At 32.4% G+C, this 18,881-nt stretch overlaps 1 protein-coding gene across 1 annotated transcript in view; it reads left to right on the top strand.

The window, feature by feature from the left end:
- LOC108751130 overlaps window positions 1-18,881 on the top strand; it is a 59,073-nt gene that overhangs the window by 38,227 nt on the left and 1,965 nt on the right. Inside the window, exons 2-8 of the mRNA XM_018491167.1 lie at window positions 2,061-2,134; window positions 5,256-8,493; window positions 9,514-9,703; window positions 10,014-10,121; window positions 13,628-13,795; window positions 15,127-15,369; window positions 18,542-18,808. Of these exons, the coding sequence (XP_018346669.1) occupies window positions 2,089-2,134; window positions 5,256-8,493; window positions 9,514-9,703; window positions 10,014-10,121; window positions 13,628-13,795; window positions 15,127-15,369; window positions 18,542-18,808 (4,260 nt within the window). The 5' untranslated portion in view covers window positions 2,061-2,088. The remainder of the gene's footprint in view (window positions 1-2,060; window positions 2,135-5,255; window positions 8,494-9,513; window positions 9,704-10,013; window positions 10,122-13,627; window positions 13,796-15,126; window positions 15,370-18,541; window positions 18,809-18,881) is intronic.

Here is an 18,881-nt window from a genome sequence, read left to right as displayed (position 1 = left end):
TACGACACAACTATATAGTCTATTTAATCGATAAGATGTTTGCTTGTACATATTAAGACGTTTAAATTTGCTCGAAATACAGAAGATGTAACGTAAATGGATTCACTAATTGTATACACCGTCAATTCCGTGAGCATTAGAGTAAATGAACCTCATTACGACACTGGGTTGGAATTACGTTATTCGGAAAGACGTTACGTCTTCATTCGTACGACGGAGTTACAACTTCCAATTGTCGGTGTCCATACCGCGCCGCGCCGTTTTATAAAGCATCACTTATGCGGCTATTTGACACAGTGCCACGAGCTACATACCTATGGGATTTAATAGATACTTTGGACACGCTCTCCCAGGAGTCGAATTAATAAGGAATACGCCACGCGAATTTGCCACGATGTGTTCTGAAATAAGAGCGATAAAGCAGAATATGGTTTTATAAGTTCAATGCAAAGTGAGAAAGTCATCGTTATGTTTATTCGAGTAATTTTGGCAGTTGGACGAAAGAGAATAATTAAAAGAATTTCTCCATATTATTAGTTCTTATTTTAAATTTTAAATTTGCATGAGATACAATTTTAGATTTTATAATCGTATAAAATCATAGATAAAAAAAAGTAAGATTACATTATACTTTCAAATCTTTTATAGTAATTTAAATTATATTTAATATCTGAAGAAAGCTTGAAACATTTGAAATGTTTAAATTTTATGTTTTTATTTCATATTTGACTTGTTAATTTTATGAGTTAGTTAACTCATAACTAATTGAAATTACTGACCGACTTCTTCATGCTTCTAATTTGAAACATACGTGAAACTACACGAAACGAACTTCGCATTGGAGTTTGTTTCATGAAACAGTTTCATGTATATTTCAAATAATAATCGATAAAATCATAAACGATATACATCATAAACGATAAAAAGATTTATTTAGTTAGGATATACGCACTGTGCGTCTCTGTACACATTACTGATGATTGATAATTATACTTTCTACGATTACTTTCTATAATTAAACCGTAAAGTATGCGTTCAGTGAACGATACCTGCACGCTATCAGCAAGAAGCGTGTTCGTGCAGCAAACGAAGCGTTGAATAGCGGAATGTACCAGCCTACATATTATGGAAATTGAGTAATTGCAATCAGACTATAGCGCAACTTTGTTTCATTTACACCATCGAATCGGAATCGTTTTTGTGAAATCCGAAAATATTATATTCCTTTTGCATTTTCCTTACAACTTAAATGCGCTATGCAATCTCTACATGTATAAAAAAATAATTGATTTTCGTAAGAAGTTTTCCATATTTTTTTACAAAATTGGATTTGAACAGTATTGAAGTATTTTAACGTACATTCAAGAGAATAACAAAAAGCTGAAGGAAGATCTGTACATCCGATCATCCTTAGCCGACTTATACTGCATCTTCGCGCAACATTGCTAACGCAGGATGAAAACTTTTAATAAAGCTCTCGCGCTGCATTGCGGACTGGAGTTTTATGTTACTCCCTAAGGTGAACAGGCTCGTAAACGAGGTCATCCTCACAATGTTGAAAATTGTGTGCTGGGCGTATACTGTATCCATTTCCAAGTTCTTGATGGATACTTTTTCTTGAATATCAATCTGCAATATACTGACAGGAAATATATATATATATATATATTCTTCTATAACTTATATTTGCATATTTATTAAAAATTGTTACAAATATTCTACTACTTCTATACTTCAATGTGAAATTGACATTTTATTTCTAAATATATATAAAACGACCAGATAATGTTATGATTAATTTCTATTCATTAAAAAATAACCAACAATAAATAAAGGGCAAAGTAAGAGTCAAACACATTTTTTAAATTGTTCACACAATTAAAAAGAATAAATTACAAATAGAGAAAAGTAAAATTGAAAAATATAATAAAATAAAAACTTAATTTAAATACAAATAAATTACAAGTTTCGGCTACCGGATTGAGCCCTCTTCTAAATGTCTATTCATTAACTTTAGACTTTTATGCAGTTTTGAAAAGATATTTTGTTTTCTGTTGCAGATCGAGCGAGAAGATTTAACGGTCAGAAATGATGCGAAGAAAAATATTTATCTTTGTATTAGGAATATGCATAGGTAAGTTGCGAAAAATATTTGAATTATCTTCTTTATTTTTCATAGTTTTTTTTACTATTTACGAAAATATATAGAATGTCAAATTCTTCGCGTTGATAAAAAAGCAAGAAAAGATGGTATTTTGTGGTTAATGTTTTTTTACGCTATGTACACAATTTTTGTTTTGAGTACTGCATGCAGCGGTATTGCCGCCAAAGAGAATCGACTAGCATCTTTCAGTTGCATCCTGTTGCATTGTGAACTCGTGATGTAAAGCTTGCCAATCGAGGTGACTGCACCAAGTACTGTTAGGTCTGCTGCATGCTCGCGAGTTAACTGTAACTTGTAACTTATCAACAAAATTTTTCATTCCACCTCGATCGTCATCTTTCAGTTTATAGTGGATTATAACTTTGTTGAATATTTAACTAAGCTGATAAGTCTGAGAAAAATATTACAAGAAATATCCGGATTTTAGATGTTAGATATCCTACATGTATCTATTTGCATATAAAATATATTTCTTTAAAAGAATCATGAGTTAATGTATGAGTTAAAGATAGCGATAGAATTCTCGCGAATTTAATTAATTATAGCCGGAATTAACGTCTGTAAGATAAGTGGCGTCTCGATGACGCAACGAGTAGCAATGAGGTTGGTAATTATTTTAACAATGTTTCCAACGTGGTAGACTAGTAAGTATTTCCCAACAGAAATGAAGAAATTTAAACAATATAGCCTATCATTTTTAATACCATTGCAATAAGAAAACAATCGCACACGCGTGTCACTTTATGTATATTAATATTAACTCTTTTTAAATGAGCTTAGATATATTGTTAAGCAGAATGCTGTGTGATTAGAGAACAATGTGCAAATTCTCAGTAATTACGTTAAAGAAGTTGCGTGTTAACTAACGAGTTAAGAGACATCTATTATTAAAAGACTTTGTGCGCTGCATAAGTAAATACTTCGCTTACTCGAATCATATTATTGTAAGGGAAGAAACATTTAATAAATAATTATGTAATTTTCACGTGCATCAAAATTTAATTATTTTTTAAATGATCAATTATCAGTTCAATTATATAATTTAATAGATGAAATGTCTTTTTCATCAATATCAAGATACATTCTGCGAATCTGATTATATATGTAAATATTTCGTGTTATATGATGTTATATGATGCTATTTCCAGAAATATTTCTCAATACGAAATTTACACATAAAGAGATACTTCGAGAAGATAACAACATTTAAATGTGTACATGGATACGCGTACTTTATATCACGTTTTATACAGAATCTTTATTTTAATTGTATTTCAAAATATATTTCAAATATAAATTTGTTTAAAATGTATATCTTAAATCTTTTTCAATTTTAATTTTATTAAATATTTGTAATAAAATTTATAAATATAACAATGTACTTGTTTCTTATTTTTAATGTAACTATTTCGGAATGAAAATTGTTACGGTGCTGAAAATACATACGTTTTAAATGTCAAGATATGCAAATCTGGGCAAATAGATAATAGATAAATGGTGATACAAGATAAATGGTGATACAAAATAAAAAAAATGTTTTTATCTTCTCTTTTAAATAATCAAGTTCACGGAATCGACACTTTGCCATAAAATCTTTAGTATTTATCGGAAATATATAGAATCGAGGTAGAAATCAGTTGGAAAATTCTCGCTGCAAATCCGCGCACCAATACAATAAATATTTATCTCGACTTCGGTGTTCATGGAGAGGACTAGTCATGTTGTATCGACGTAAATCAGCAAAACACGAGGACACACTCGAAGCCCCTGCATAATTCCGAGGTCTGTTTAATATTCAAACTCATGTTCTCGCCGTGCCGTGGTTGCGCGAGCGCTTTCAGTTTGCAAAATGCGAACTGTATCGTAGAACCTCGTGAATAGTTCCAAAGGAACTCGCCGGTAATTCCACGGACAACCGGTTTTTCGATCCATTAAATGCCTCGTCTACGCACGCCATATTTTTATCGCATCGAGCGATGATAGAAACCAGTTGTCGTTGTTGTCGATGAGCTCGCGGAACTTCTGTTTTCATGCATCAAACAAACACGCTTGTTGCATATTATTACCATAATTCAACTTTTTTAACGTCAAACGACTAAAATTATATGGAGTAAGAACAATTAATATATAAGAGTCAATTTTCTGCTTAAGTTTTTCTACATAATTAACGAACTTTGAAAGTGTAAATCTTCTTCGAATACAAATCGTAAATTTTTATTTTTTTTTGTTTTTATAATATTAATATGTAAAAAATGTTTTTATCAAAACTCATAACAGAATGCTGGATTTCTAAAAAAAATTTTTTCAGCTGCAATAATATTGTAAGAAGTGGGGGTTCCTATTTAAAAATTTAAAGTTGACCTTAAGAGTTCCACCATACTTACATTTAAGGTCAAATAAGCATTGCCGTTTGATGATTATTTGATGATTATTGAAACCTTACAACTTTTGTATAAAACATTTTTCTTAAAAATACTTTGTTTGTCATAAGATATTCGATTGTCCAAACTTTTGGCCTATCCTGGTATACATAACAATTTAATTTTATAATTAAAGTATTAAATACTAAACATAAACTTTTTCAAATGTAATTTGAACTAATAGAATTAATAATTTTAATGAACTGTTAAAAGTTTTCTTAAAACAATATATTACAGCGCATCAGTTAGAATTATGTTATTAGTTACTTTATCAATATCAGCTGATTCTTGTAAATATGAACTATACTGTGTGCAGCACCTACACATGAGTAATCAAAAGATAACGTTAATAGAGCAGTAAAAGTCAATAATATTTGAATTGTGAAGATAATAGATCAATATTGATTGTCAATAACAGATGATAGATTAACGCATAAGGTAGAAAAAATAGTCATAAACCTAAAGACGCAAGACATCTTTTTCGTGGCATTTTTATATATTAAACAATTTTAATTATTTTTATGAATTTAGTATCAACAAAAACATTATACAATAAGACACTCTATATATATTTGAAGTAGAAAATAATTATAAACATAAAATAAGCATTATCAAAAAAAAAAAAGATGAGTATTAATACAAAGTTATAAAATTGAACTTTGCTATTTTAGGCACTTCGCTGCTACTCTTTGACAATGCGGTGGCGGAAGTTACGGAAGTGTCGATTACATCAGAGAAATCTGAGTCCCAAAAAGCGTCGACTCCCCGAGGATCTACGACAATCTTAACAAAAGTTTTCTCGATCCATCAAAATCGATCGTTTACAGAAAACGATGGAAGAAATATCGAATTAACGAATCGAAAAACTCATGACGCAGAAAATAGATCACCCGACAGTATTACCGGTAATGCGAATCAAGATGAAAAAAAAGATATACTGATACATGCGAATTCAAACGCAGGAAAAACAAGCGATGAATCTGAAAATTCATCGTTGGATGGAAGCAGGAAACCGAGGTACGGAGAAATTGCTGTTGAAAGCTCCGGAAAAAGCACCAGTACGAAAGTCGTTTCTGAAGATTTTCTCAGACTTTCCCGGAAGAACGAACTGACTGCGGCGACCGCGAAACCAGCTTTCGATGATTCGAAGCAGGACAGTAAAAATCTAGAGAATGTATCTCTTCAAGAATCCTTCAACCATGAAAAAATATCCGATACGACGAAGACCACATCTCCAAATACAAAAGAAAATATTATTAACGAAAAATTAATCGCAAACATGGAGATATCAGAATCTAAAGAGGTAAGGAAGGAGCCTTCCGTCAAGTATGAAGAGAAGAACGCAACTGTGGATAAACAAGACATACCGACCTTCAAGCCAACCGCAAATTTCCTTTCGACAACCTCGAAATCGATATTTGATGACGCTATTAAATCCGACGAAAAGAAGGACAAAATGATAAAACTTGATCATAAGGAAGTCGTTTCGAGAAAGGACAAAAATACAATTTTAACTGACTTAAAGGAGGAAGTAGAGGATCATGATCGGGAATCAACAACGGTGCGCTGCGAAAAGTCCTTAGAACTGAAAAAAAGTGTGAACGATGTAGGAACGACGGCATCCGAAGCGTTCGATCTCGAGAAGATCGATGAGAAGGAACACGAAGAAAGTGTCTCATTAGTTAATGACACGCATGTAAACTTCAATAATTTTTACAAGACTGTGACGGAAAAAGATCTCAAAACTAGCCCAGAAAATCGTTCGATTGACGCGAATGAATCGCGTAAGAAAGGTGATCCGAAGGAAGAAGTGGAGATAGTTAAGAACGTGACTGACCTGTCGGTACTAAGGATTATAACTACGAATGATACTACGAAGAATGATTCTTTTAATGAACTGAATAATCAGGAAGAAGTTTACGTTAAGAAGAAAGGGGAGATTAACGCGAAAGATAAAAATGATAGTTCTGAACAAAACATGGACTTCTCTATTTCTAATACAACTATTAAGAGGATAGATAGTGTGGAAGAATGGAAATCAATAGGGGATCCCGAGAGCCAAGTGAAATTGCCCGAAACAACTCAAAGCGTGCGACTTGAAGAACGTACGTCATCCGTCCCAGAAACCACTCCTAGTCTAGTTCCACAAGGCAGAACTATCGGGTTTTCCGGAGCTAACAAGTTTCCGAATAACGAGGTGAAAACTACAGCCTCAATGAGGACTGATGGGGAAACATTGATCACTCAGAGCTTGCAAAGCAGCACGGAAAAAATAGATCAAAAACCTTATCCGTATCTAAAATCCAGTAGAGTATCATTCCAGAAGCCAGTAACAGAGGCTAATATGAAATTGAAAAAGGAAGACGGCGATGTTATGGAAGAATCTTCCGCTTACGAGAATACGATCGGAAGAGGCGAATCCGAGAAGAAGCTCGTTGTCACAGAACCTTCAGTTGTGATCGAGAATAGCATTCAACAGCACAAGCCGAACAAGAAAAATGAGTCCACGAATTCTACGACAAAGAGTTTCTCCTCTTTGATGCCAGTGACGGCAGTCTCGAGTGTTTCGGCTAAAGTTGAACCAATGAACGAAACTTTTCCGGAAGGATTTAATAGCAGCGCAAGAGCCAATGAGGAAATGAAACGATCGAAGTCAAACGAAAATAATACGTCAGGTGTGAAAGAGGAGGAGAAAGTGATTGTAAGCAGAGACGAAGGCTACGACGTGACTGGAAATGGAATAACGGAAGTGAGCCTGACTCCGGATGGCAAAGAAGTGAAATCACATTTCAGCGGAACAACGGAATTGTCAACGTTACGTTCCACAGAAACACATGCATCTAAGACGGTGTCTTTGAATACCGATGTTCAGATGGAACCGGAAGAAGCTATGATGATTCGTTCAACTTTTGTCGTTACCGAATCCACGAGTGTCATTCCCTTGGACAAAAATGCGACGACAGAAGCGAGTAAGTTCAAAACTTCGATGACGGCAGCGGAAGTCAATACTATCGCCACGGTGCTTCTCGAGAATTCTACGGAATCTGCGTCGAAAACGAACGTCACGCTGCGACCGTTATCTTCGAGTGTCAATCATACCACTGAAACTCCTCCTTTTGTCACTTTAAATCCCGACGAATTCCCAATTCCAACGACTACATCTATCGAATTTGAATTTGTTAGTCTTACGGAAGCGATCTCTTCGGAAAGAAATAACGTGACCGAGAAGAGTATCGAAGGGCAAACTTTTGAGGAACAAACGATACCTTATAGGACAGCGACAATCCAAAATTCGTCCGCGACGGACAATTCAACGGAGAACATGATTACTGCGATGAAACCAGAGGAATTTACCGAACTTCCTGTGACGATCGAAGACGGAACTCCAACGACGGATCAAGTGTCGAATATGCATCACAACGAAACTATCAGAGGTCCGACAATTACTCAGAGCACTACTGAGAGTCAAAATAATCGAACGGAGATGAACGAAGTTACTATAAGCGTTATCGATTTTACTACCGCTGTCGGCAATGACACAAGAGCCTCCGGCGTTACCGAGAACCCTTCAAAATCTAAGGATTCAAGTTTTGATGCGAACATCACCGAAACGTCCGCCTCAGGCGCGACGGAACTTCCATCGAATACAAGCGTCAGGACAACGATAAATGTCACAAAGGGCCTTTCGGCTACAACTACTTTGGAGCCAATAATATTCAGTACAATGAGTACAATGAGTTTTACGGAATCTTCCGAAGAAGAGATAACGGAAAATATTCAAACTCCGTCGCCGGATGAGATCACGTTATTAGTTAAAATAATCATTGAAGGTACCTTACACGAGGTCTGTCCTCGGTTGTCGAATCTAAGGAAAGCGCTCGCGGATTTTCTCAGGGATGGACTGAACAAGTGAGTGATTTGCAAAATTTTTTTATTCTAATTCTTCTTGTGAATATTTTTTAAAGTTGAATGTATGAATATACTAACTGAACACTTTTTTATTAAATAAAATAATTGTTAATTGTTTTTGCTCGCTGAAATAAAAATATTAATACAAGTAAAAACTCTTTAGCGTACGATTATACTTTACGTACAATTTTTTGGTATTGAATGGTTTATTATTATTTTCTTTTAATAGCGAGATGAGTTTAAAGTTTTTCTTTATTTTTTTTTTAACTACGTAAGAAGAGATACATAATAATATATAGCATACGAGGAAAATCAATTTTTATCTCGATTTCCAAATTGATAATCGAAATACATGTATGAGCTGTACGTGTATAGCTTCCTTCAAAGTTTTGTAAGTGATTTACTAACAACTACATAAAATTTATTTAATGCATTTATACAAGAAGAACTCGTTTATTTACATTTCCAAAAAAACAAGTCCTTTTGATTGCAAAAATGACATGCTACAATTTTTTTAATATCAGACACAAAGAAACAAAGTCAATAGAGAAGCACAAAATACAGGTTTTATCAATGTTATCGAAACCTTATTGACTAATGTTATTATATATTTAACTATTATTTATTATTTATCACATTATTTTAAAAATATATTATATACATGTAATATATAAATATTTTTCATGTACTTAGATATTTAAATCTTTGCAATGGTATATTTTTATATCTTTGTATACATTAAAAATAAATTAAAATATAAATAAATCTTATGCTTGAAGCTAATCCATGTAACAGTATAATAATATTGATAAATAATAATAAATTAATAAAAAATTTTTCAAAAATATGTGAATTTATAGAGACTATAAAAAAGAGAATAATATAAATGTCATTCTTTTTTTCGCAAAAATATACAAGCTTTATTTACCTATATCAATGAAGGTTTGAAAATTATGAATGAGATTTGATTAAAAATGCACTTGTCATATATTATAAAGTGCGGAATATTTTATTTTGCAGGCCTGTACAGCCGAAACAAATTGTGATTCATCAAAACCCTTGCCAGGAGCAGAATGTGTCACCGACATCCATAGACGTTTCTCTAATCACTCTCATGATTTACGTTATCGATGAGGACGGCAAGTTTGATGCCGCCATGACGAAGATTCTACCAAGTTTATACAAGGTGTCTCCCAACTTCCCAGTGAGAGTAAGTTGAAAACGGCGGAGAAGGTCGAGCGCGGATTAAAACACTGGCTGTCGAACATCAGCAAAAGTTCATAGTCCATTATAACTCTTGCTTCGGCACATTTCGTGAAAAGATTATTAACTTGAAATCACTCGCGAGTAATTTTCGATTATTATTGAAAATATTTCTATGAAGCGCTCCTTCTCCGTTAGCTTTCTCTATTAATCGATCGATGCCATAAGTGATTATGAAGTAATTGTTATTATAATTAATGACAATAATCGAAAAGTATCTCTATATTAAATTTTCTTAGGTCATTCATTCTTTCCAGATACACAAGATTCTTTTGGTATCGGAAACGGACTCCGGAAACGCAATAGCGGTCGTCGTGGTCTCCTCTGTGGCCTTTATTTGCTTACTTCTATTAGCTGGCCTTCTGGTAAGCGTTTTTAAAAATAAGCGTTTTGTACCTACAAATATTTAGTAATTTTGGAGATATCTATGCATCATATTTAATTTATAAGAGACATTGATGCTTAAATTAGTCTTTTCGTGTTTATACATACACGCAAAATAAAAGGCGCAGCGTAGAAATTGTTTAGCATGTCATGTAAGATTAATTCAATTTCTCAGTTGACCTCAATTAAAAATAACATAACATCCATGTTAGAATTTTATACTCAACAATATAATTGTTGAACAAATACAATCATTATTTGTACACGTGTATGTACTTTCTAAAACTTTTAGAGTAAATCTCATTATAATGAGTGAAATCTCATTCTTAAAGATTACAAATTTTTTTTTAGTGACTCAGTTTTCACTCTTTAGAATAAGATTTCACTTTAAAAAATTTAGAGAGTATGATACATGCATAAGCGAGTTTTTTTTACCATAATAATTGTGCCGTTATAAATCTCATGTTAAACTGATTAATTAGCAATATAAATAATTGGATGCCATTCTACAAAAAAAATTATCAAAATTTAATTTAAAAAAGTAACGGAAATTGTAACAACTCATTATAGTTTTTAAATAATGATGCGGTAACGAATTTTTTTTGTAAATCAGTAACGAATACCGGTAATAAGTTACTTTTATGAAATAATTTTCCAAACCCTGATGTTATGTTGCTTTTAGTTGATATCGACTGGATTTTTTTCGACGAAGCGACATGATTGCGAGAATTTTCAACCTTGAGTGTTCTTCCTCAAGTCCTCTTCTATCTTGTTTTTTTTTTTCAATTGTAAATGTATGTCGCATGCGTTTTTGCTCTTCTCACGCATCACGCGGCACGTTACTGAGGAATCGAAGCAGGAAATACTAATATTTCAAGATGACAGCTGCGCAGGTCCGCGAAAATCTCTGCTCACTGACGTAGCCTGCTGCTAAGTCGCGCTTGCATGGCGATAAACCTCTGTTCACGGAAGGTTTACGTTCCGCGTGTCGGTTCGTCACCGTCTATTCGTCCGTCCATCTGTTCACACTCATAATTCTCTTCCAGTGTACGTAATACGCTTATGATAACATATATATGTTTTCACCTGGGAGGTGAAAGAGACGATGTTCTCTTCTCCGTCGCGCGGAATGACAAAGATAATACGCGATGCACGAGTAATGACTTCGTGGCACGAACGAACTTTTTTTTTTACTTTTACGACAGCTTATTTTATGCTTCTTTTTTTACTCGCACTTATGACATTTATAATAATATGCATGCATATAATATGTGACTCACACCGAATGCAAGCTGATTGTTTCACGAGAAATCAAGAGATTTGCAGATTATACTTGTGTAAAAGAAATTTTATTTCTGTAAGCATTAATAGAAAAAAATTTAGTTCTTTTAGATATTAACGACATCATTAATCGCAAAAAATAACGGTTACATTAATATTTCTTATTAGATTATATAACTTTACTGCTGGAATATGTTCTACTATTATTTCAATAATAGCGTTGTTACATCAAGATCTACAGCGTAACGTTTTCTCCTGATCCTGAGTAAAATTAATATCGTACTTGCACAGCAATTAATTTTAATGAATGTATAATACAGTCGTATAACATCGGATGGAATTTGAACTAACGAAACTTAACGAATAAATTAATATAGAAGAGGAAGAAAATTATCTACTGCACAACGTTAGGAAATACAACGGTATTATTCTATTTTTGAAAATGTACTCTCATCGTTATAAATGCAATCTTTCTTAATGAGCAGATTTGATAACTTCATTAAATATAAGTTTAGCATGAAAAACGTGCTTAACGTGGCGATAAAACGCATTTTTAGAAAACTTATAATTTTTCGATATATTATATGCATTTAAATATATTAATATAAACGCAAGAACAACACTCTCTGGCGAATTATTGGCATTTTTTATAAATTAAATTATAATTTTTATTCAATTATATAACGGCAGTATCATAAAATATGTGTATATATATATGGAATATAAATAATGACGATAATATGATATTAATTTATATAAATTATTAATATGGTATTAAAATTGATGCGATTTATTTTGAAATACGCTTATCGAACGCGCAGTCATATGAGGAAATATTACGAAGCGTATATAATACTACGCAACGTATAATTAACGATAAGAAAATTGGCGTCGCGTCTTCTTGCCGGAAGAAATGAAATGTCATTCGCACATACGGTTGTCCTTGAATGCCTGATTAGATTGACTAGCAAACGGCGTTCCACACTTCATCAGTGTCGCTGCGCCGTATTTCTTGCCGTGTCTTTGTGCATGCGAATAATGATGTTGAAATGGCCCGTTTGCTACGTGTGCTTCGAATACGTTTTCTATTTCGCTGACTGTCGTGAGATTTCCTCAAGATCTTTTCAGATATGTCGGTCATGTGGCGTAATTGGTAATATAGGTGTCGTTACTTAATTGCAATGAAAGGTACTTATCAGAATGCATGATTTACAATTATAATTGATCGTTATATTTGACAATTATTATAATCTTGCTAAATTCAGTTTTACTTTTTTACTCTGATTAAATTACAGTTAATTAGAAAAAGAAAGAGAATAACGTAAATGTCATTTGCATCAATTGATCTAACTGATAATTAATTTTCTTATTATAATCATCTTTTTTATTAAGAGTTAAATAAGAAACACACGTAATTATACAATTCTCCAGTATACTGATTTGTTTAAAGTTCCCGTTTACTCATTACTATGCGTCACTCAATGTGTGTGACGTCAGAAATGAGAAAATATACAATAAAAATTCTTGCAATATTTTAATATTGAAATATGTTTTAATAAAACAATACTTATAATCGATAGAACCGTGCGCTTGCAAAATATTTCAAAAACTCCCCTTTATTGTTTCGTTAATTAAAATGAATAATCATATTTGGAAACGAATTATACACACACTAAAAACGAAATGACGTTTACAATATAAACTATGATAAATTATCAAAATAATAAATATATGATAATTTAATAATGTAATTAAAACAAAAAATTAAATATTATATGATTTAAGTTTTTCAGGAATAAGAAGATAGTTTTTGATATATTTTATAAATCTATTCTATTGATTGTTTAATTAAAAAGTATTTCTATTCAAATATAACATGCAAGAATTTTTATTGAATGTTTTCTCTCTTCTGATATCACAATCCGAGTATTGGCGAGTAAACAGGAGCCTTAAATCGAAAATTATAGCCCGCGATATACCGTTATTATTATCGTTTGTAAATGTATTTTGCATGCTGGCGAACTGCAGTTCGTGATTCAATGCACGGCTAAATTAACTGTCACCGCATTTCGGGATATCGTGAGTATTTGTAGACAAGTTACGGAGCAGAGTTGCAAATTTGCAAATAGTGGAAGATCGCTACTTCAGCTTTTGCTTTTCATGTCGAACGTAATGGCCGCTAAACCTGAGCTATAACTACTTACAGTTCATAATGAGAAAGAGGCAAACGAGATTCAATTACGGAGAACGGTGCCGGCCAGTATCCTTGGACGCCTACAGCCTCGACAGCGTTTCGGCGTACAATAGCGTAAGACGCAAAGGTGCGGTAAGATCCTCTAAGAGAAGTTACGGCAACCCGACTTTTGAAGATTCGGTAAGTTCCATTAAATTAATCATGAACATCCCTTTCAAGACTGTTTGAATTTTTATTGTGCTGTTTATAGGAATTTAATCTTAAGTCTAATCAATAATTTTAAAATATATTACAGAAATATTTCGATCCATATATATATATACTTTAGCTACATTAAGAGTTTGTACGTCATGTAAATTAATTTAAAAATATTTACTTATGAAAAATTTAAACTAGCTTAATTAACAATGTTACGATAATTTTTTTCTTTAATAGACATTGTTTTAGTATTTTAGTAACATAATAGGACATTTTTTTTTAAAAAGGAACAATTAATTTGTTCTGACAATGTATTTTTTTATTAATACATAGTTATATACTTTCTATCATTTTACAGCAGTAATTTTTTTTTCTTTATATATAGTGGTTACGTATCACGCAAGTATAGATCTAAATTGATTGTTCAGGTAAAAAAGAGCAATAATATCTATGTCCAAGTTGTAAAATGATAGCAATATATAATATTAACACTTTGGTTTAGTAGATTGGATCGACACATCACAGTAAGTTAACTATGTTGCTTTGTTTGATATTTGCCGTTAGTTGACTTAGATTTTTGCTAGAATTTTGCTGACCTTATTAAATATAACAACTCTTGCGTAAATTCTTTTTGTAAACTATATTCTGAAACACAGATTTAATTTTATGTGGACAACATGTATTTTGTTTTATTAAAATGTATTGATAAATCATTATCTTGAAAGCATTTATAGACATTGATAACAATAATTAGCTTTTAATCACCACTAGTTCCGCAAGGAATTTATTTGATATATCTCCCGAAAATAATTTCTTAATGTTGATATTATAAGTTTAATTATAAATACAATTGTTAAAAAGAAAAGGAATTGTATTAATTTTTAATATAATATATATTGTTATTAAAATTTTAAAAATATATTTTGACTTTAATTCGTTAACACGTACATTTGATTTGCTACATTTAAAGTTGCTTCATATTTCAAGATCAATTTTTCTACTTTTTTAATGTGTACCTTTCTACTTAATTAAATTGGGAAAATTAGTATATCGGAAATATTATAAAATGTATTTTAGTTAAAGAGTTGCTTTATAATTCCAGATCAAATCTCTCTACTTAATATATATTTTTCTATTTAATTAAATTTAGAAAATTAGCATATTCGAAAATTAGCATTTTGAAAATATTTGTCAATCGATATCGAACGATTTCCCATGATAGTGCTCGATCAAACGAAGTGAGACGACGGTCTCTTTTTCCACGAGCGAAGCTACGAGTGAAGTTTCCTATGAAAGGTATTCTCTTATTTCAGAGCGCCATTCCCTCTCATCCTCTCAACTTCGCCGGGCTTTCATCTTTCTGTAACGACGTTAACGCAATCAACGAGGAGTTCGCGGGCATACCCCAGGTTTCGGCGAAGATAGACGAGCTGCCCCCAGGAGCGGAGGTGAAGAATAGATACGCGAACGTGATTCCGCTTCCGGAGACGAGGGTGCCGTTACAGAGACTGAACAATGACGTCTTAACCGAATACATTAATGCTAGTTACGTGCGGGTAAGTGAGACGTTTTTGTTCAAGTTGATTTCGCGGACGTATCTCTCGTCACGCATCGCGTGGTTCACAAGGGACATCTTTGTCACTGCCACACGCGTCATTGCTGTTAAAGACTTTATTCTCTCCCGGCATTTACGACGAAATATGAAGCCATAACCTGCACTTGAATTCGAGCGTGATTTACAGCTATGTCCTGGAATCCTGATTGTAAATCCATGTTCCTGTGTTGAGAATTCATCTACCATAGTCGTATAAGCTGTGTTGCAGGTCGCAAGCATGCTGTGACAGCCAATTTGATATGTCAATATTAAAATTGACGCTCAATTTTAATATTGAAGCATCAGATTAGCTGTCACAGCAAGCTTGCAACCTGCAACACAGCTTATACGACTATATAGGCTTATAGACTGAGCGACCATTGTATAATATTATATAATAGATAAGGCCTAATACGGATTAATTAATTTGTGAATCAATAGCGAGTAGCGTCAAATGAAAAACAGATGATCTATTTTAACTTATACCCGTCTCGATTTTACATAGACCATGGGAGAATTGCATGAATTATCTATGTCGTTAGGATAATGAGGTGTTTATATGCGAGATCAGATTACGTCAGCCACGTCATACAGAGAATGCTGTAAAGTGTTAAAGTGTAGTAAAGCGTTTTCGCGGTGCCGTGGGAAAGAAATATTGCGTAATACGCATCGCCGGGAAAGTGAGTGCATTGTATCGCGCAACCTGGGAACTTAGACGCGGAAGCGTTAGGAATTGTCTGCAGATTATAACTATAGTTTGTCTTTCATAGCCTTAATTCATAAAACGGGGTCAAAAAGGTACAAAGGCTAATCTCGCGAGCGCAAGGTTACCTGGAACGTATGTACGTTTCTCGTACATTTTAAGGAAATCACACGGAAAGGACATTGCTATTTTGATGTTTGATTTTAAAGAAATATTTTGCTGAAATATCTGAAAATTTAGATACAAATCTGAAAATAATGGCTTATAAAGTTGGAGAACAATCAAATTAATTGTTAGAATATAAAAACTTTTTGCATATCAAAACTTTTATGCTTAAATTTCCCACATAATTATTTTTATGGTCTAACAAAATTATTTTCATATCTGTATTTAGCTAAATTTTTAGTTCAGCAAATTCGTTCTTTTCATGCAGAAGTCTGAAAAAATCATATCCGTCTTTGGCCGTTTTTTAATATACAAGTATACTGCCTGTACTAAAAATCTGTAGTTCACGTTATGTATATTAGTTTTTCACTACTGGTAGTATATATGTTTTAACAGAATTTATAAAAAAATTAATGAAATTATAAAACGGAAATTTTTATACCCTGATTTCTCATCATTAAAAATAATGATGAAATATGTTGTATAATACATAACAAAGTAAAAGACACAATTCATAATTGAAAACTTGACAGAACTCATTTTGGGCGACCTATAATATGACAGAATTCTAGACAGAATTCTATTTATTTACAATATATATAGATAGATTCTTAAAATCAGTTCTACATACCCACAGTATATGTGGATGGATTGTTAAAAAATGGCTTCTATATTTTTGATAATATTATCTTAAAATAAGAAATTGAAATTATTTTTTAACTATAGATTTTGGTGCCGGAAGTTACTTTTCTAAAATTTATTTAATTTATCTTTCAGTAATATCTTTTTTGTTTAAAAGTATGTTTTATTTTAACTATATTTGAGATATTTATTAATTCTTGGAATATTTCATACATCTACATTGATTAAATCTGTTTTAGCAATGTCCAAAACGCATTGCGATTGTTTAGTACACAAATCGTACTTTGATAGAGACAATCTGTAGTAATAGTAATACTGAAAGAAAAACTTGCGCGGACTCTCTTTTGTTGTATAAATCGCAAGTGGATATCGCGAATATATTACGTGTATGATGTTGCAACAATTTACGTGACAATTTTATTCAATAAACGTAAAGTACGCCGCGACTGAGCAATTTTCAATTTATCGCTTATGAAATTTTTTTCGCTTAAGAAATGAAAGTCCAGAGAAAAAGTATATAAACACGCAAGAGTCGTGTTTTTTTCTTTTCCTGAATATCCTGTGGTGCCTGGCACCCTAAGGATACAGAGAGCCCATTTATCTCATATGCGTTAAGTCGCTTTTACGGGAGATTCGAGGGCAACGGGCAAGACTTCCATTAGGAGCGAATCGATCGATCGATAAGCGTATACAGCGGTATCGCTTCCGCCTTCGGATTGCTTCATATCGCGAATCAAGCTAGCATTCGTAACGTTTCTACCTTGTATATAGCATACGTCTTGCAATTACAGAGCGTACACGATCAATTAATGCGCGCCGAATGTGGTCGATGGAACCCAGTCTGACGTGTAATTAATTTCGCTCAATTCTCGATAAGATCGCGCAATATTCTGAAAATACAATTGCGCGTTTGAATAGAGTATTAGTCATACTTGATAATTATCTATAAATAGAAGAAATATTTTAAAATATATTTAAAAAAAAAACAAAACTCTACACCAGTCGAGTTTCTAAAAATATAATATTATTAATTAAAACTTTCCACGAATATGCCCTGCAATGTTAAATTAATTGTAGCGATAATTAATGAAGAAATGAGTTTCAATTTAAAATGGTAAATAAGATAAATTATATTTCTTTGATCTTTGTAGACATTATTATTTTGTTTTCCTTTCGAACAAAACTTAGTAGATAAAAAAATATTTTATATTTTAATTGATAATATTTTATATATAACGTATTATATATATTAATATTAATAATTTAACTAAAAAATGAATTTATTATTTTACATTTTCTTATTTCCTGATATAACATATTTAATAAAGAGGTTAACTCATACTTAATACAAATAGTGATATTTAGTTTCATTGTTAGAAAATATTTGAAAATTATTGTATGTATTATTTATATGCACGAAAGAACAATTTTGCTAAAGTATCTAAAAATTTAGCTATAGGTATCTAAAATTAATTCTGCTGAATTATCAAAATCTTTGTACCATTTTGATAGTCCAATAAAGTTATTTTTATCTGTATTTAATTAAATTTTTAAATATGTCAGTATAATTGTTTCGTAGAATCTCAATTTGGATGTGATTTAAAAATGCTCGCCAATTTTTCAGGGACCTAAAAACGCCACAAAGTATTATATCGCGTGCCAAGCGCCAATAGAGTCGACCGTTACCGACTTTTGGCGGATGATTTGGGAGCAGCAGTCCAAAGTAATTATCATGCTGACCGATCTCGTCGAAAATGAAGTGGAAAAGTGTACGGAATACATTCCACCTTCAGAGATAACAGACTGTCATCGACTTTACGGTGATTTCCAAGTCACTCTGAAAAAGCGAGAAACCAAGGAGAAATACGCTATCTCTACACTTCACCTTAAGGTAAAGCATATTCCTAAGCGTACATAATAAAAGTATTTGTAGCTTAATTTTTAAAAGGTAGGAGATTTGTTTT

Source organism: Trachymyrmex septentrionalis, unplaced genomic scaffold, assembly GCF_001594115.1.
Source record: "Trachymyrmex septentrionalis isolate Tsep2-gDNA-1 unplaced genomic scaffold, Tsep1.0 scaffold40, whole genome shotgun sequence".
NCBI lineage: Eukaryota > Metazoa > Arthropoda > Insecta > Hymenoptera > Formicidae > Trachymyrmex > Trachymyrmex septentrionalis.
Note: the sequence above shows the minus strand (reverse complement) of the source record. Positions and strands in the feature narration are given on the sequence as shown.